The sequence below is a fragment of the Syngnathus floridae genome, chromosome 5 (genome assembly GCF_059516105.1).
Source record: "Syngnathus floridae isolate MCC-2025c chromosome 5, RoL_Sflo_1.0, whole genome shotgun sequence".
NCBI classification, from domain to species: Eukaryota; Metazoa; Chordata; class Actinopteri; order Syngnathiformes; family Syngnathidae; genus Syngnathus; species Syngnathus floridae.
In genome coordinates, this window is record NC_142417.1 from 5,276,489 (window position 1) to 5,292,718 (window position 16,230).

Here is a 16,230-nt window from a genome sequence, read left to right on the forward strand (position 1 = left end):
AATGAAAACTGTTTGTGATTGTAGGACTGTTGATGTTCAATACCGATTTTCTCCAGTTGTCACGATTCCGCTCATACTTTGGATGCATGTGATTCTATTTAACACGACGATTCAAATTATTGAAGAAAGACCTTGCTTTCTTTCTGACGGGACAGTGACCTGTCCGTCCATCTGCTACAGCGCCAATGTACTGTAGAGACCGAGAACCCGATACCTTAAAATAAGGGCGGTATTGGTCAATTTGGCCTGATATCGGTACTTGCCCAACTCTCGTTTAAAAAAAACAACTCAAGTGTATTTTCCATTTAAATAACCTAACCTAAATGTGATGGCAAACAGACAAAGTGATTGACTGTAAAGCAGCTTTATTGAGTCAACCCGTTGATGTGCACTAGGTGGCGCACGATTCCTTGTTGTTGGTTTGAGTGTGGAGGAGGCCTACTTTCCCGCCAGTTGCTGGTAGAGTTTGGGCACGTAGTCGTCCCACTCGGCCTGGTAGCAGGTGGCGGCCACGGGCGCGTCTAGTCCGTATTTGCGGCGGAAAGCGCCCACGCTGAACTTGCCGCGCCCGTCGCCCGAGCGGTTGGTGAGGACGCGCTCGGTGCACGACAGCGCCCCCGGCTGGCTGTACACCAGCCACACGTAGCGGTGGAGACCTGCGCACGGGCAATGCCGTCACTCGCTTGCACAACCTAATTCTAAAATAATTATTAGTGCTACCTGTTCCCTCAGGAGGGCCGGAACCAACGTAGTCGGACAAGACAACACCGGAGGACAGGTCGTTTCCTTTCATGTTGACCACTAGGTAGTGATGCCACTCCCTGACAAAAACAACAAGTTCCCCTTCACTTGTTTCCACACCATCAACACATTGCAATTTGTCAGTTAAATTATACTTTTATTTGAAACATGAAAAGGTGACCCCCCCCCCCACACCCCCGGAATTTATCGTGAACATTACAAACAAATAAAAAATAAAGAAAAAACGGAAAATTTTATTCACATGAAAATTGGGAGCAAAAACTTCAATTAAAAAAAAAATTAAACGTAAAAGAAATTTAAACATATTTGAATCTGCAAAAGTTACAAGTGGAAAGTTGGAAACAGTTCGAATACTAAAATGTCTATTAAAATAGCAGGAAAAAAGTCAAAACAAGAAAAAGTGGCAACAAAATAGAATAAATGGGAGAAAATTGCAACACCTACGGTTAAAAAATATACAAAACAAAATCATTGAGTTGGTGATAAATCTGAGTTATAAATATGACAACTGGTGATTTTTTTTTTCTGTCAATGTGAGATAAGAGTTTGTGGAAAAGGCCTGACCTGAATTTGGGTTTTTCCCTGCTGGGGGCGTCCGGGTCGGTTAGGACTAAAGTGTAAAGTTTACTGAGGTCGCATCCCTCCCACTCGATGCTCGTAGGCCGGTTCTGGACCTAAGGGGGCGGGACATTTTAATTGGGAAAGTAATACCCCCCCCTTGAAAAATGGAAAAACATTTGATACCAACCAGGCCAGGCCATGCAAGCTATGCTAATGTAGCTCACCTGCGTGGGCGTGAGCACTTTGCCCAGCTCGTCGATCTCCACGGAGCCGTACTTGACCGTCAGAGGCCGGCCGGGTTTCTCCTCCACTTCGTGGAGCTGCAGCGGGCCGCTCCACTGGTTCACATCCACAGGCATGTTGTCTGGACGGAGCGGCTAACTAACTGGATCGCAATTTGCTGCTTCTGCTGGGTTTTAGACGAGGCTATGGCACGTTCAAGGACCAGCGCTCAAGATGAAATGCTAAAGCAAAGCTACTGCAACACACGTCACCACGTGCTTTCTTCACTTTGGATTATATTTCAAACATCACCATTATCTATTTTCATTCGTGGTCTCCCATCAATCTACACTTAGTATTGGGGAATATCCCTGTAAAACAAGAGGTCTTCGGGAGTCGCACTACATTTGAACACCACAAACACGACTATTGGCACAAAATGGCCACTGGGGGCACTAAAGATGACCGCTGCTTTGTGATTCGTCATATAAAGTGGCACTTTTAAACCCTCATTTTAAATGTGTCGCCACTTCTGGACAATGGGAAATTTGGGTGACAACAGTTAAGAAGCACAGCTCTACAAGTAATTTATACAAATGATAAATACTAAAATGTTTATACAAATGATAAATACTCAAATGTTTATACAAATGAGACGTGGCCAAAGTGCTGGTCGATTAGGAGACCTCCAGCTCCAGCCAATGAAATTAGGAGCATCACTAGCGTCTAATTTAATTGGCTGGGCTCGCTCCTCCCTGTCCCGCCTACACAAATTCCTCTATGCCTCTGATTGGACGACGTCCGTGACGGCATCACGTCGCCTGTGTGTGCGAGTTTGAGCAAATTGGCGGGGGAAGGAGCCGTGCTTGAAAATATCAACTCGCGCTCCTTTTTTTTCTCCGCTTCTTGAGTTTAATGATATTGCCAAGTTGTTCAAGTGCTCTTAGAACAAGACGGCGCTTTAGCCATGAATGCAAATGATCCCAACGGCGTCGCGGAGGAGCTTGGGGACAAGCTGGACAAGTAAGTCAACGTGAGCTCGCCGGCTAACTGTCGTGTACGACAACGGAAGTGATGGAGGACATGGGGCTAGCTAGTCGCTGTTTTAACCGTAGAATTAACACGATCCCAAAGGATGGCACGCAGTGGCTTTAGCGACCCCTTACGGGACAAAAACTAATAAAAATGAAGAAGAAACTAATAACATAGCCAAGTTCCCTGTGTCTATTTTGGACATGGGCGTGTGAAGCTCCATGAAGCGTCGAGATTTACACAGATTAGGTGCTCCAGTTAAAACAACATGAGGGGCCTGTGGCAGCTCAACAAAGTTTGACCCTGTTGTGAGGTGATGGGGGCCAGTGTCTGGACTGCAACAGTTGAAAATGAACTAACACTCCCTAAATTGTTCATGGACATTGTAAGGAGGCATTTGGAGCTAATAAAATGCAGGAAATCATCCTAGGGAGCGATGGGAAATTAATTTCAGATCACATTTATTGTCATCACAACAAGTGCAGTAAAAATGATTGTGCAGTTTGACATTTTTGAAGGGAGTTTGTCAACTACCGCTGTGGCTGACTGTGTTGGTGTCCTCTCAGGTTTTTGTCCTTGGACGAGGAGGACAACATGGAAGTCTATCACAGGTAACAAAGCATCCTATTTTCCCAAGCAGTGATATATCTATGTGTCCCAATGACTGTAAATTGAGTGACAGGAACACCACGAAATGAAGAGCATGAGTCGTATGTCAACTGAAGGAGCCTTCGACAGCATTATTTGGACAGCGAGTCTTGGAAGAGGCACGCTTGAATGCTCTATTGGGCTGTTTGTATGCAGCGGGTCAAAATGCTGCGTTAACATCTCCTCTCCACTAGAGGCCACCGAGCTCCGTTGCGCGAAAGGAGCTCTATGCTAGCGCCGGTCGAGTCTTTATGACAACATAGGCGGATGAGGTTGCTACTCCGAGTCGGGACTGTTGATGTTTGAGTGGCGGCCGAGCGGAAGCTTTGGTGCGGTTGATCCTCCTGCTCTTTGATGATGTCACATGTTAGCGATGTCACTAGTTCATGATGTCACGTGCGGGCGAGCGCTTCAGAGTGGCTGGGCTGACTTGTCTTTGCTCGCAGACACATCCAAGACGGCAAAGATGCGGCCCGACGGGGAGAGGTGAGCAAAGCTCTGGAGCACTTCAAGATGGCCTTCAACATTCACCGCACGGACAAGCTGCAGAAGCGGATCGGGAAACTGGAGGAGGTTTTGGCGCAGAGTTTCCAGGACGACGACGACGAGTACGTGGACGTCAAGAAGAGCGGCCTGAAGATGTACAAGGAGCTCTACGACAAGCTGTACGACTACCAGAGGAGCGGCGTGGCCTTCATGTACAGCCTCTACAGGGACGGGCGCAAAGGTGGCATTCTGGCTGACGACATGGGCCTGGGCAAAACCGTCCAGGTCATTTCCTTCCTCTCGGCCATGTATGACAACGAGCTGGTCAAGCACACCATGCTGGTCATGCCCACCTCGCTCATCACTAACTGGACCAAGGAGTTCAACAAGTGGACTCCCGGCATGCGGGTCAAAGAGTTTCACGGTGTCAGCAAGGCCGAGCGGACCAAGAACCTGGAGAAGATCCAGAGGAGGAGCGGTGTGATCATCACCACCTACACCATGCTCATGAACAACTGGCAGCAGCTGTCGTCCTACCAGGGCCGAGAGTTCAAGTGGGACTACATGATACTGGACGAGGCCCACAAGATCAAGACCAGCACCACCAAAACAGCCAAGTGCGCCACCGCCATCCCGTCTAAAAACAGAGTGCTCCTCACCGGCACACCCGTCCAAAACAATCTGCGAGAGTTGTGGGCGCTCTTCGACTTTGCCTGTCAGGGAACTCTTCTGGGCACGCTCAAAACCTTCAAGATGCAGTACGAGAACCCCATCACTCGTGCCCGGGAGAAGGACGCCACTCCGGGAGAGAAGGTCCTCGGGTCCCGGATGTCGGAGAACCTCATGGCCATCATCCGACCTTACTTCCTGCGCCGGACCAAGGCCGAAGTGCAGAAGAGCAAAGACGGCGGCGGCACGTCGGATGCTGCCGGTCACTCTGCGAGCTCAGAGGAGACCGAGGAGCCCGGGGGCCGAAAGGTCTCTGGGGCCAGCGGGCCCACCCTCACCAGGAAGAATGACCTGATTGTATGGACGTACCTCAGCAGCATCCAGGAAGACATCTACTGGAAGTTCATTTCCCTGGAACATATCAAGGAGCTGCTCATGACGTCTCGGTCGCCTCTGGCGGAGCTGACCATTCTCAAGAAGCTGTGTGACCACCCACGGCTTCTCTCCGCCCGGGCCACAGCCAGCTTGGGTCTCAGGGAGGCTCGGCAGAGCAACTACCACGATGACAGCGGCAGTCAGAGCATCGGCAACGTTCCCGACGAAACTTTGATCGCCGAGTCCGGCAAACTGGCCTTCCTACTTACTCTCCTCAAGCATCTGCGGGCCCGAGGCCACCGCACGCTGGTCTTCGCCCACTACAGGATGGTGCTGGACATCCTCCAGCGCATCCTGAGGAATCAGGGCTTCAAAGTCCTGCGCCTGGACGGCACCGTCACGCAGGTGGCCGAGCGCGAGCGACTCATCACCCTTTTCCAGACGGACAGCAGCTACGCCGTCTTCCTTCTCACCACCCAGGTCGGCGGCGTCGGCATCACCCTGACGGCGGCTGACAGGGTGGTCATCTACGATCCCAGCTGGAACCCGGCGACCGACGCCCAGGCGGTGGACAGGGTGTACCGCATCGGCCAGACCAAGAACGTGGTCATTTACCGACTCATCACCTGCGGCACGGTGGAGGAGAAGATCTACAGGCGGCAGGTTTTCAAGGACTCGCTGATCCGCCAGACCACTGGCGACAAGAAGAACCCTTTCCGCTATTTCAGCAAGCAGGAGCTGCGGGAGCTCTTCAGCCTGGAGGACACCAGGTCCTCCTCCACGCAGCTGCTGCTCCAGTCTCTGCACGCCAAACACCGAAGTAGTGACCCCGACTTGGACGTGCACCTGGCCCACCTCCACACCATGGACATGTTCGGACTCTCCGATCACGACCTCATGTTTTGCCTCAACGTGGACCTCGACGAGGCCCCGCAGGACCGCGAAGAGCAACAGTACATCGAAGGGCGGGTCCAGAAGGCCCACGAGCTGGTGAAGGCCGAGTCGGACTTACACATGCAGTTTGCCACCATCTTGGAGTCCAGCGCCGAGCCCGGCTGGAGGCGAAAGTCGACAAGTGAGCGTGAGGATCTGCTGAAGGATAAGAAACTGAGCAAGCCCAGATCCAGTGTCACATGCTCGCCGCGCCGCAGCAACACGTCGCCAGCCCGGGCGGGCCCGGACCGATCCAGCGACGCCAAGGAGGGCGGCGGCCTTCGGGGTCGCAGCAGCTCGGTCCATCTCGCTGACGAAGAAAGCCCCCCGCCGAGGAACCCAGACAACCTCGGAGAGCACGTCCAGAAGAGTCCGGAAGAGAGCCTTGAGGCCGACAGACAAGTTGCTCCCACGCACGTCAGTCTCGACGAAGGCCCCAAGTGCGACGACTCAAACGCGGATGGGAGCCGAAGCAACAGACTCTCCGCCTTGCAGTCGTCCATGTCCAGCTTGAGAGTGGACTGCTGGAGCAGAGTCAGTGACAGCGGCTCCGAGCTGATGGAAGGAAACTTCAATCTACAGCTGGAGGAGAGCGAGATCTCCTACCAGGATGAGGAGAAGAAGCTTCAGTCACAACTCCGGCTGGAGGAAAAAGACATCCTGTACCAGGATGAGGAGAGAAAGCTCCTGTCGCCAATTCAGCTGGATGAGGAGCGCGATGTCCTGTACCAGGATGATGACGACCAGGTGGAGGAGGAGGAGGAGGAGGAGGAGGAGGAGAAGCTGTTGTCGCAGCTTCAGATATCGGGAACCTTCGACGTGGGCAAGTCCTTGACGGAGAGGCAGCTCGGACTCAGCATCCAATCCCGCGTCTCCGAGATGGACGAGTCTATCGCCACGGTGACCAAGAAGAAGAAGATAGTGCCCCTCATTTATGACAGCGAAGAGGAAGACGTGGAGGAGGAGCAGGTTAAGGTTGCCCCATCGTCCTCCAAGGCCTCCGCCGCGTTCAACAGCTTCCCACCACATGGTTCGTCCACGCCAAAGTCCTCACCGCTCATCAGCTCGAGAAAAAGCATCCGGGGAAACGTGTCAGTGGCGTCTCGCCGCTCCCTCCAAGTCCACCGGAATAAGATTTCGGCGAGGTCTTCTGACGAGGAGGAGGAGGAGGAGGAGGAGGAGGAGGAGGAGGATGCCACCACAAAGACCCCAAACTCGCATGAAGATGTCGAAGAAGTGGAAGAAGTAGAAGAGGACGAGGAGGACGAAGAGGACGAGGAGGAGGATTTGCAGGAGGATCCCCGTAGCGGGAACCTGGAAGAGTCGACGGGCGAGCCCGAACTGACGTCCTCTGAGAGGTTGGAGCAGTGCGCCGCAAAAGCGGCGGTGGGCTGCGTCGATGCCTACGAGTCGCTGGTGAGGCGAGGCCGCGAGTCGTTCACACAGGGCCGCCTCGGGGAGGCTCTGGATTTGTTCCTCAAGGCTATCGACATCAGGCCCGGAGACCCGGAAATCCAGTCCTTGACCATCCAGCTGTACCGACAGCTCAGTCGCTCGTAACACGAACGCGCCCAAAAACTCTGATCAAATGTTCAATACATTTTTGCTGTTTTGGTTGCTGTCAAAGCCGCCCAGCACTGGCTGCTACTGCCCGTCTTGCGCAACTGATGAGGAAAAATAAAAGCCTTTTCTATGGTTCAAACTGTAGCTGGGTTGTCATTGTTGTTGTCGGAAATCATCTCGGCTGCTATTATGCGGCTCCCGCAGACTTGTGGATTTGGATTTTCAAGATATAAACACAGCTTGGTGGTTTATCCCTTTTCCAGAGAATGCGGGATTAAAAGAAAAAAACTTTTTTTCTATTCATAATGTCTGACAATGTTCCGTCTTTGCTTTGGACCCTGTCAACAAATCTGTTCCAAGAGGAGACCGACATCTTATTTTGAAGGAGCTTTCGGCAATTGTGACGTCACGATCGGTCAGCCGAGACGGCCGTTCGTTTTCGCCTTCCGACAAACGCCCAAAAAACGCCGGGGGCGGAGCGAACAGATGACGGCCCAACCCAGAAACAGCACGGGGATTTCCGGTCCATGACAAAATCGCACGTTCGGAATTGTTCGGGGGGGGTGGCTTGATTTCGACACAAATCTCGGCTCTTCCCGGGTAAGCCGATGGTGACGTCACCTCGGTGGAACGTTGTCGAAGTATGTTTGCTTGCCGCGGGTCGAACGGCCTCCTGGATTTGGGTCGGGTTTAAACACACGCCCCAAAGAGCACCGGGACGTAGCCGTCCTTCTAGGTCTCGAATGGCCCGGCCGAAGGAGAACACGACTGTGGGAGGCTGAGGCAAAGGGGGCGACGCGCGGGCTCATTTCACGGAGGACGAGGCGGAGGTCGGTTTTGAAAAACGGACATGAAGATGATGATCATAACCATGACTAGAGAAAGAAGAAAGCTGCTGGAAATGTGCTATTTACTGCTTGTAATGACCGGAAGTGGACATAGTAGAGGTGAGGACGGAGCGGAAGTGGACTGCTGCCTTCTTGGCAGCTTCACACGCACGCACACAAGCAAGGTCACCTGCGAGTTGAGGCTTTCTTGAAACTACCCGGTTTCTCAACTTCTCAACGTTCATGTTGGATTGATTTGATCCACCGTTGCGGCCAACTTTAGGTGAACACGTTTGCACTTGTGGATGCTCCCATTCAGCAGCAAACCACTGAAACTACCCTTGACAATGAGTTTAGCCAAACATTGGGCATTGTTGACTGAGGCCTTTCACGCTGCAGCTCTGCTTACTTTTCACCAAAACGCTTGTTTTGTGTTCAAATTTGTGTCATAAATGCAGCTTTTTTGTTCATTTTACTTGCATGGGCTTTGATCACAGACTGTCTCAAAGGGCTTCACATATAATACAATATTGTCGACATCCCCTGATCACAACCTCGAGGAGGGTGAGGATGGGAAGATTCCCCTTCCTGTATCCCAAGGGGGCAACACTGAAGACAAAATGTAACATAACAATATGAAATCAAGTGGTGTCAAAGTCCAATTAATCAGATGAAGCGCCGTAAGAAGACGCCCTCGGTCGTCACGGCAGCGCCCGCGAGGAAGTGGTCCATCTCAAATCTCGTCTCTGCCACATGTCTCTCCCCCACCTTTTGCACTTTGTCTCCAAATGGCCTCGTTGGCATTGGCCCACTGCAGTTCTCAGTAAAGGTCTGGCCATCAGCTGACTGTAACATGCCTGCTCGCGCAGACAACTTGATCTTTAAGCAGCTTAGCTTAGCTAAACCTTAATGTGTGTGTTGCGTAACCGTGTGCGGTGATTGTGCGTGTGCTGGCCAGGCTGCTGCTGAGATAAGACGCTCATTGTGTGTTTTGTTTGGGTCACCCAGACGCCCGGCAGACGCAGCATCTGTCCTCGTATCAGCTGACGGTGCCACGGGCAATAGGAGACAGGGCGAGGAGGGATGCTGACGGCTCCCCGCCCGATCAGGTGCGCGGATTTCACTCCCCGTGCGTGCGCGCGGGTATGCGTGAGCTCCGAACTCTCCATCGGGCCGGCTGACGCATCACCAACTTGTGCATGATCATTCTTTCACGTGGGAAGTTGTGATGAAGTAGCAGACGTCAGCGAGAAAGAAGCGGAGACAAAATGGCCTCCGTGTACGCAGCAACGGCGCCATCTCGTCATGCATGGGGTCATTTTGCTGGCTCATGCGCGTCATCTTCTGTCGCAGGTGTCGTACGCCATCGACGTGTCGGGACGCAGCCGTGTCGTTCGTCTGGAGCGGAACCGGTGAGTTGGTTCGCCGGATTTAGATCATCCCATTAATTGTGCAAGGACTATATTCCAAAAACAAAGACAATTATTTTGGAAGAACAACTTTTGGAATCTTATGAGAATAATTATGACTTCTGATATTGATTTTTGAAGGGGTGAAAGATTTTTACTGGGCCAACGGCCCGTTTTGGGTTTTCCCTTCCAACAATGTCAAAATATTTTTCCGGGCCCGACGAATGTCTGGCGCTTAAGCAAACAAACCATGTCAGATTTGCAGACAAGCATCCGTTTGTCTATCGATTTTTTTTTTTTAGCATGAAGACTCACCTCTTTTCCAACGCTCTCCTGCTTTTGTCGGCGGCCGGCGCTTTTTATCGACGTGTTCCCAAAACGAGTCGATAAGAAGCAACAAGCGAGATTGTCGGCTCCAGCGAGCTGACCTCCAACTTGTCGTTTTGTTTGTTTCCATTCAAGGCAGCAAGCGAAGCCAGCCGGCCGCTTCCTTCGACTTGAGCGTCGTGTTATCATGTGACCTCACTAATAAGCGGACGCTCTCCTTTTCAGGATGCTGCTGCCTGCCGACTTCAAAGTATTTACGTACGCGGACGACGGACAAGTCATCACGACAGCTCCGGATGTCCGGGTACCGCGCACGCACCTCGAGCTCAAATGAAATGTTATGGCGCTTGTGGAAAGATTTCCCGAAGCTGGCTGCAGTGTGCTCGTTTGCAAAATCCTCCATGTTGTCTTTGTTCTATGCGTGTCTGCGTGTGTGTAGGATCACTGCCACTATCAGGGCTTTGTTGAAGGCATGGAGGGATCGTCCGTTGCCATGAGTGTTTGTAACGGCCTCAGGTAGCCCACGCACGCACGCACAACTGGTCGCACTTTGTGTGCTGGTTTCTCTTTGCATCTTGTAAGCACCGTGCAGCACCTCATCTTCCAGGTGATGTGTGTGTGTGCGTGCATCACGCGGCAGAGGCGTGCTGCATCTAGATGACGACAGCTACGCCATTGAGCCTCTCGACTTAGCCCCCGAGCAGCACCTGCTGTACCGCCTGCGGGATGTGACATCACAGCCTCGTGGATGCGGGGTGCCGCATCACCAGCAGGCTCACAGCCACAGCGAAGACGCACCCTCACAACCCCCGCTGGAGATCCACCAGCACGCCAGGGTGACCGCACGCACGCAACTCAACAGATATTTGTCAGCTTCAATCACACAGGAGAATCCATGCTAAATTGTTTAGCCGGTTTATGGCGTTTCCCATTGCAGCGTAGCATTAAGCTAGTAGACTATCCCAAGTTATCTGTTGAAAACTCCAATTTTTGTTTGCAACGCAAGACAAAAAAAAAAGTCACTCAGCTTTAGGGTACACCTCCAAAATCACTACGTCAGATCTCTCGTACGTCACATATGCTCTCAGAAACACAAATATTCTCCCGGTTCTTTACACACACAACCAATGCACGTGTGTGTGCTTTCCAGGTGAAGCGAGATATTCTCCATCGCACACACTACGTGGAACTCCTGCTGGTGGTGGACAATGACAGGGTGACGCGCACGCCTGCACGCACCGAACGTTTCATGCCTTCACTTGACTGACATGGCGTGTGATTATCGCTGCCGTCAGTACAACGCCGTGAACAGGAACGAGAGCGCGGTGCGGGAGGACATGGTTCATTTGGCCAACATCGTCGATGGCGTGAGTACACACCGGCACACCGCCAGCGCACCACCGCGCAGACTGAATTGTTTTTGGTTTGCGTGTGCAGATCTACATGCAGCTGAATGTACGCGTGGTTCTGGTGGGCCTGGAGATCTGGACCAGGCAGAACCTGATCAGCACAGAGGGAGGCGCCGGCGAGGTCCTGAGTCGCTTCACCCAGTGGAGGGAGAAGGAACTGCTGCCCCGCCGCCGACACGACTCGGCGCAGCTGATCACGTGAGCGCAAACGCACGGGAATGCTGGGAACGACGCTGATGATAATGATGATGACGATGACGCAGGATGAAGAGTTTTGGGGAAACGGCAGGAATGGCGTTTATCGCCACCGTGTGTTCGCGAAGTCACGCTGGCGGAATTAACACGGTACGGATGTAAAAATGCAAACGTACGTGCGGGTGACGTGTACTAGCAACACACACATTTGTGGGGAATAAACTCGCTGACTGGTAACCCTGTGTGTGTGTACGTGTGCAGTTCCTGAACAACAACGTGTTTGCCTTGGCCTCCGTCGTGGCTCACGAGCTTGGCCACAACCTCGGCATGAACCACGACGACAGCCGGCCTTGCACATGCCCCACGCAAGCGTGCATCATGAACTCCGGCACCACGTAAGACGCACAGATCGACGTGGACCGGCTCAAGCGGCCTTGCCTGGCCTTACGTTGCATTACGTTGCGACCTCAGAGGTTCCCGGAACTTCAGCACCTGCAGCGCCGACGACTTTGAGAAGATGCTGCTGCGCACGGGCGGCTCGTGTCTCCTCAACGTGCCGCGACCTGACGAGGCCTACAGCGCCCCCTACTGCGGGAACGGTCTACTTGACTTTGGGGAGGACTGCGACTGCGGATCGGCGCAGGTCTGAGCCTCGCCTTAGGCTGTGTCTTGGGCGCAGCCGCTCGTTCCTCCAACAGAATCTCCCATTCATCTGTGCACGGGACAGGAGTGTGAGAGCGATCCCTGCTGCGAGTTTGAGACCTGCAGACTGAAGCCGGGAGCCGAGTGCGCTCACGGCGAGTGCTGCTCCAGCTGTCGGGTACGCTCGGCGCCGTCACTCAGCGCACGTTTGCACAAGCGCACCTCCAACTTCTTCTCTGCGCGCGTGCGCAGTTCCGGCCCGGCGGGACCGTGTGCCGCGCCAGTGTGGACGAGTGTGACCTGCCTGAGTTCTGCAATGGCTCCTCCTCTCTCTGTCAGAATGACGCTTTTGTGCAGGTCAGTGTGCGTGCGCCCGTGCGGATGCGTCACTAATTGTGTGTGCTAATTGAGAAATCGTCGCAAAGTTGTGCGTATTTGGCAGATGATTCCCAGGCCTGCGCACGCGCCACCAAAGGTGGCGTTATGCAAACTTGCGTCAGTGCTGATGTCACTGTCTTGCAGAACGGTCATCCCTGTCGCGATCAGGAGGCGTACTGCTACGATGGCCGCTGTCAGCATGCCCAAGACCAGTGCAGGAGCATCTTTGGAGCCAGTGGGTGACTGGCGCCGACCTGCGCACGCGTGACGAAAGCCGTAGGCTGACAGACAGACGTGTGTTCCTCAGAGGCCAAGATGGCGCCAGAGATCTGTTTCAAAGAGGTCAACAGCAAAGGCGATCGCTTTGGGAACTGTGGCTACCTAAACTACGGCTACAAAAAGTGCGAGAGCAGGTAAACGAGACCGCTGCATCAGCAGAGGGCAGAGAGAGTTTCAAAGATGGGGATAGGATAGCTAAGTTAAGTCGACTTTATTTCTATAGCCCATACTCACTGAAACGTCTCAAAGGGCTTCACGGTTGACACTTAGACTCCACATCCCCTGGTCAGAGCCCCCAGGAGGGCAAGGAAACACTCACATAGCGCCGAATGGGGAAAATGAGAAATCTTGAGAAGGGAGCGCGGGAGGAAGTCAAAGCAAGAAAAGAGAAAACTGTGTGGGAGCCATGGGGAAAACACAAAGGGGACACCAGGAACCAAAGGCGAGAAAAACGGGATCGAGCAGAAACCCCAGGTGAAAAGGGGAGGGAGAGAGCGGAAACAAGGATGAGAGCAAAGGGCAGAGGCGCTTTGCACCATCGCCGACGTGCCCCACCCACCGCCCACAGAAACGCCTTGTGCGGCAAGCTGCAGTGCGCCAACGTGCAGGGCGTCAAAGCCTTCGGCATGGAGCCCTCCATCATCAGCACGCCCATAGGGGGCGCCGTCTGCTCCGGGGTGGACTTCATGCTGGGCTCGGACGTGCCCGACCCTGCCATGGTCAATCAGGGCACCAAGTGCGGCCCGAACAAGGTGACGGTCGCTCGCTTGGTTGCGTGCAGGGTGGCCGCTGACACGCCGCGCTCTAACTTTGCTGCTTTTAGGTGTGCCTCAACTTTGAGTGTCGGAGCGTCGACGTTCTCAACTACGATTGCGACGCTGACAGCAAGTGTCACGGTCGCGGGGTGAGAACCGACCGTACAGTCTGCTCGCAAAAGTACTTCTTGGCTTGTTTCTGCGCAACCGCACGATGCTGTCCCCCGGTGGTCCGGAAGGAGCTGCAATAAATTATCTCGATCCTAAAGCGCAAACTGTCATGTCATACATTCAAACCATTTCCAAATGACTGTGTGCTTATTAAAAAGTACACTCTTGGACAGTAATATTTCCTTTATTGAAGAGCAATTTGATGGATTTTTTTTTATGGGGGGGGATTTTCTTTCTAAGCTAGAGCACTCGAAAAACAACCACAGATGCATCCAAAGTGAATGGACAATTTGAGATGCAAGCGTGGTAACGGATGCAATTTTTGTAGCTCAAGGCACCAGCGGATAAACAGAATGTTACTAAGACTGCCCCCCCTCCTCCGACTCTGATTGGTCCCTTTGTGTCCTTCTTGGGGTTAGGTGTGCAACAACAACCGGAAGTGTCACTGTGAGTACGGCTGGGCGCCGCCCTTCTGTGAGCTGGCAGGTTACGGGGGGAGCGACGATAGCGGGCCCACCTGGAATGGTTAGTAGCCCCCACAGCCGCCTTTGCCCTCTCCTGATGTTTATTATTTCGAGGCTTCCATTGTCGCTTGAGGAAAGGTTCTTTTCCAATCTTACAATCTCTGTGCATGTTGTCATCTTGTGTGTTTGTCCTCCGCAGACAAAGACAAGTCCCTGAGAGACGGCCTCCTCGTCTTCTTCTTCTTGATCGTGCCTCTGGCCGTGCTGGCCACCTTGGCCTTCCTGCGCCGGAAGTGGATACTGCAGCGCCTCGGCTTTACTCGCAGGGGGCGCTCTCAGGGTTACCGGTGAGTCAGCACACACCTCTTCAACTCGGCACAAAAAAAACGGCGGTGAAAAAAATGCAACGACCCCAACATCCTGACAACGCCCTTTGCCCCTTTTGCGACCAGGCCCGAAGGACTGGCGTCATCCAATTCCGCCGGAGGACCGCCTCCAAGGGCTCAGCCGCCTCCTGTTACCCGCGGCAACACCAACAACATCCTCAGAGATGCGGTGAGCACACGTAAAGAGCGTGCGTGCGTGCCCTACAAAGATGTGAGAGTCTGTTTTTATAAATTGGGTTGTTGCAAAATTGGGTGCGCGTTACTCACCGGAACTGTTTGTGTTGTCTTAACCAAAAGTGTGTTACCTGCACCTTTTGTTAAAAATGTGCGTCTATGTTTTAAACATGTAAATCATGTCCTCCTCTTTTTGTCATCCAGCACGACAGCCAGCTTCTGCCGCCACACGAGGTAAAGCCGAAGCTCGTCGACATTGCCGCCGCGCTCATCGTGACGTTGTGTGCACACAAATGTGTGTAACTGTGTGTGTTCAGGTGGTGCCGACAAGCAAGTACGCCGTGAGGCCGCCGCCACCGCCTCTGTGAGTGTCAACACAAACACGCCCGTAGCGTGTGGCACATTAGCATGCCGCTCAAAAGTTGAAATCTCAGCTAGCTTCTGCCCTTTGTTTTTGACTAGCATAGCAGCTAGCCTCCGTGCATTGCTTTTTGTCGGAAAGCCCGAAGCTTAGCTTTGCACTTAGCGTCACCGCTGGCCTCTGTTTTCTGTTTGTGCGTCAGGAAGCCCAAACCGTCTGGGACGGCTCAGCCTCTGATGCCTCAAAGACCCGCCCCTCCGCCACCAGTATAAACGGCGTCCTCCGGGCTGAGCCTCGCCGAGTGACAGTTTGGAAGCAGGAATCCAGATGAAGAAACAACTTGTCAGAGTCAGATGCGGCTGACGTAAGCGCCGGAACTACTCATATGCAGCCGTAGGCATGCTGGCTAACTAGCGCTCGCTTGCTGGCGGCTTCAGGCAACCGAGCCTGAGTGCAGCATTTCTCCGATTGGCTGCTTTGAAGACTGCAAAACCGAAACCACTATGCCAAGAAGCGAGGACTGACGACATTTTATTTCCATTGTTTATGGCCGCAGTCTCTAACCCGAACACTGCTAGCGGCGAGCGCAGGGAGACGGAACAATCAGTCGGAAAGAAGTTTTATTTGGGAAAAACACCTCTTTTAACTTTTCAAAAACACTCATCTTATTCTCATAGTACAATACTAAGAAAAAGCCCACAAACAAGCAATTTGCTTTAATAAAATGAAGGCTGCAACGACGCATTTTTTCACTCATTGATGAATGTTGATCCGTTTTTAGATTAATTAGATTTCCCCCAAGAATATCCAAAAACAGAACATTGTTTCTAATGCACAAACATAAACTAGAGGATCTGGTAACTGGCTGGGCCTGTTCGGTGAATGAAATTCTGAGGACTTGCTTAGTTTTCTGTGAAACAATGACTCCATTTTCTTCTGGGTTCGGTTCGCCTTGGCAGCAACTTAACAACTCGATGTGTTTAATCATTCTATCATAGAAATATTGGACAATTAAGCTTGTTCGACGCAAGTTGGGGCCGGCTGGTCTTCGCGAAGCACTGGTGCCCTCTAGTGGCACTCACATGCACTGCCATTGGAATGTCGAGTGTCCCAAAGTGCCCTCTGGTTCGGTGCGGTTTCTTCCATGACGTCGCCGTGGAGAACTTCCACGACACACACACACTCGTACACACGAGGACAAC

The 16,230-nt window shown here is 52.7% G+C and overlaps 3 protein-coding genes across 5 annotated transcripts; 2 read left to right on the plus strand and 1 right to left on the minus strand.

Moving 5' to 3' along the window:
• Positions 1-348: 348 nt before the first annotated feature.
• pebp1 (phosphatidylethanolamine binding protein 1) lies at positions 349-1,987 on the minus strand. The gene is made up of 4 exons (XM_088375993.1): positions 1,548-1,987; positions 1,327-1,436; positions 721-821; positions 349-656 (listed from the first exon to the last, which is right to left on the minus strand). Exons 1-4 carry the CDS (start codon positions 1,680-1,682, stop codon positions 439-441), a joined length of 564 nt encoding a protein of 187 aa, XP_088232119.1. The 5' UTR covers positions 1,683-1,987; the 3' UTR covers positions 349-438.
• On the plus strand, positions 1,506-7,395 carry ercc6l (excision repair cross-complementation group 6-like). Its single transcript, XM_088375974.1, has 3 exons — positions 1,506-2,568; positions 3,144-3,188; positions 3,672-7,395. The coding sequence occupies exons 1-3, from the start codon at positions 2,513-2,515 to the stop codon at positions 7,246-7,248; spliced, it is 3,678 nt and encodes a 1,225-aa protein (XP_088232100.1). The 5' UTR covers positions 1,506-2,512; the 3' UTR covers positions 7,249-7,395.
• Positions 7,396-7,732: 337 nt separating this feature from the next.
• Positions 7,733-15,768, plus strand: LOC148397710 (disintegrin and metalloproteinase domain-containing protein 9-like). 3 transcript variants are annotated; one of them, XM_088375985.1, is made up of 24 exons: positions 7,733-8,198; positions 9,087-9,187; positions 9,432-9,490; positions 10,040-10,118; positions 10,254-10,330; positions 10,455-10,650; positions 10,965-11,030; positions 11,110-11,181; positions 11,252-11,421; positions 11,487-11,568; positions 11,680-11,813; positions 11,890-12,061; positions 12,146-12,238; positions 12,313-12,417; positions 12,583-12,673; positions 12,746-12,851; positions 13,286-13,469; positions 13,541-13,621; positions 14,063-14,168; positions 14,307-14,454; positions 14,560-14,662; positions 14,872-14,901; positions 14,985-15,031; positions 15,231-15,768. In XM_088375985.1, exons 1-24 carry the CDS (start codon positions 8,102-8,104, stop codon positions 15,298-15,300), a joined length of 2,469 nt encoding a protein of 822 aa, XP_088232111.1. In that variant the 5' UTR covers positions 7,733-8,101; the 3' UTR covers positions 15,301-15,768. The 3 variants fall into 3 exon arrangements, with proteins under 3 accessions (XP_088232111.1, XP_088232112.1, XP_088232113.1); XM_088375986.1 differs by lacking the exon at positions 7,733-8,198 and adding an exon at positions 8,247-8,361; XM_088375987.1 differs by lacking the exons at positions 7,733-8,198; positions 9,087-9,187 and adding an exon at positions 9,233-9,357.
• The last annotated feature ends 462 nt before the right edge of the window (positions 15,769-16,230 follow it).

What these genes read in the sequence shown, in the direction of transcription:
- pebp1 (XM_088375993.1), bottom strand. Translation starts at nt 1,682, where the DNA reads ATGCCTGTGGATGTGAACCAGTGGAGCGGCCCGCTGCAGCTCCACGAA. An exon ending in AGGGAAAAACCCAAATTCAG is followed by an intron (nt 822 to 1,326) that starts GTCAGGCCTTTT and finishes TGTTTTTGTCAG; the next exon opens with GGAGTGGCATCACTACCTAG. An exon ending in CGGCCCTCCTGAGGGAACAG is followed by an intron (nt 657 to 720) that starts GTAGCACTAATA and finishes GCCCGTGCGCAG; the next exon opens with GTCTCCACCGCTACGTGTGG.
- ercc6l (XM_088375974.1), top strand. Translation starts at nt 2,513, where the DNA reads ATGAATGCAAATGATCCCAACGGCGTCGCGGAGGAGCTTGGGGACAAG. An exon ending in CTTGGGGACAAGCTGGACAA is followed by an intron (nt 2,569 to 3,143) that starts GTAAGTCAACGT and finishes GTGTCCTCTCAG; the next exon opens with GTTTTTGTCCTTGGACGAGG. An exon ending in AACATGGAAGTCTATCACAG is followed by an intron (nt 3,189 to 3,671) that starts GTAACAAAGCAT and finishes CTTTGCTCGCAG; the next exon opens with ACACATCCAAGACGGCAAAG.
- LOC148397710 (XM_088375985.1), top strand. Translation starts at nt 8,102, where the DNA reads ATGAAGATGATGATCATAACCATGACTAGAGAAAGAAGAAAGCTGCTG. An exon ending in CAGGAGCATCTTTGGAGCCA is followed by an intron (nt 12,674 to 12,745) that starts GTGGGTGACTGG and finishes TGTGTTCCTCAG; the next exon opens with AGGCCAAGATGGCGCCAGAG. An exon ending in CCAAGTGCGGCCCGAACAAG is followed by an intron (nt 13,470 to 13,540) that starts GTGACGGTCGCT and finishes TGCTGCTTTTAG; the next exon opens with GTGTGCCTCAACTTTGAGTG.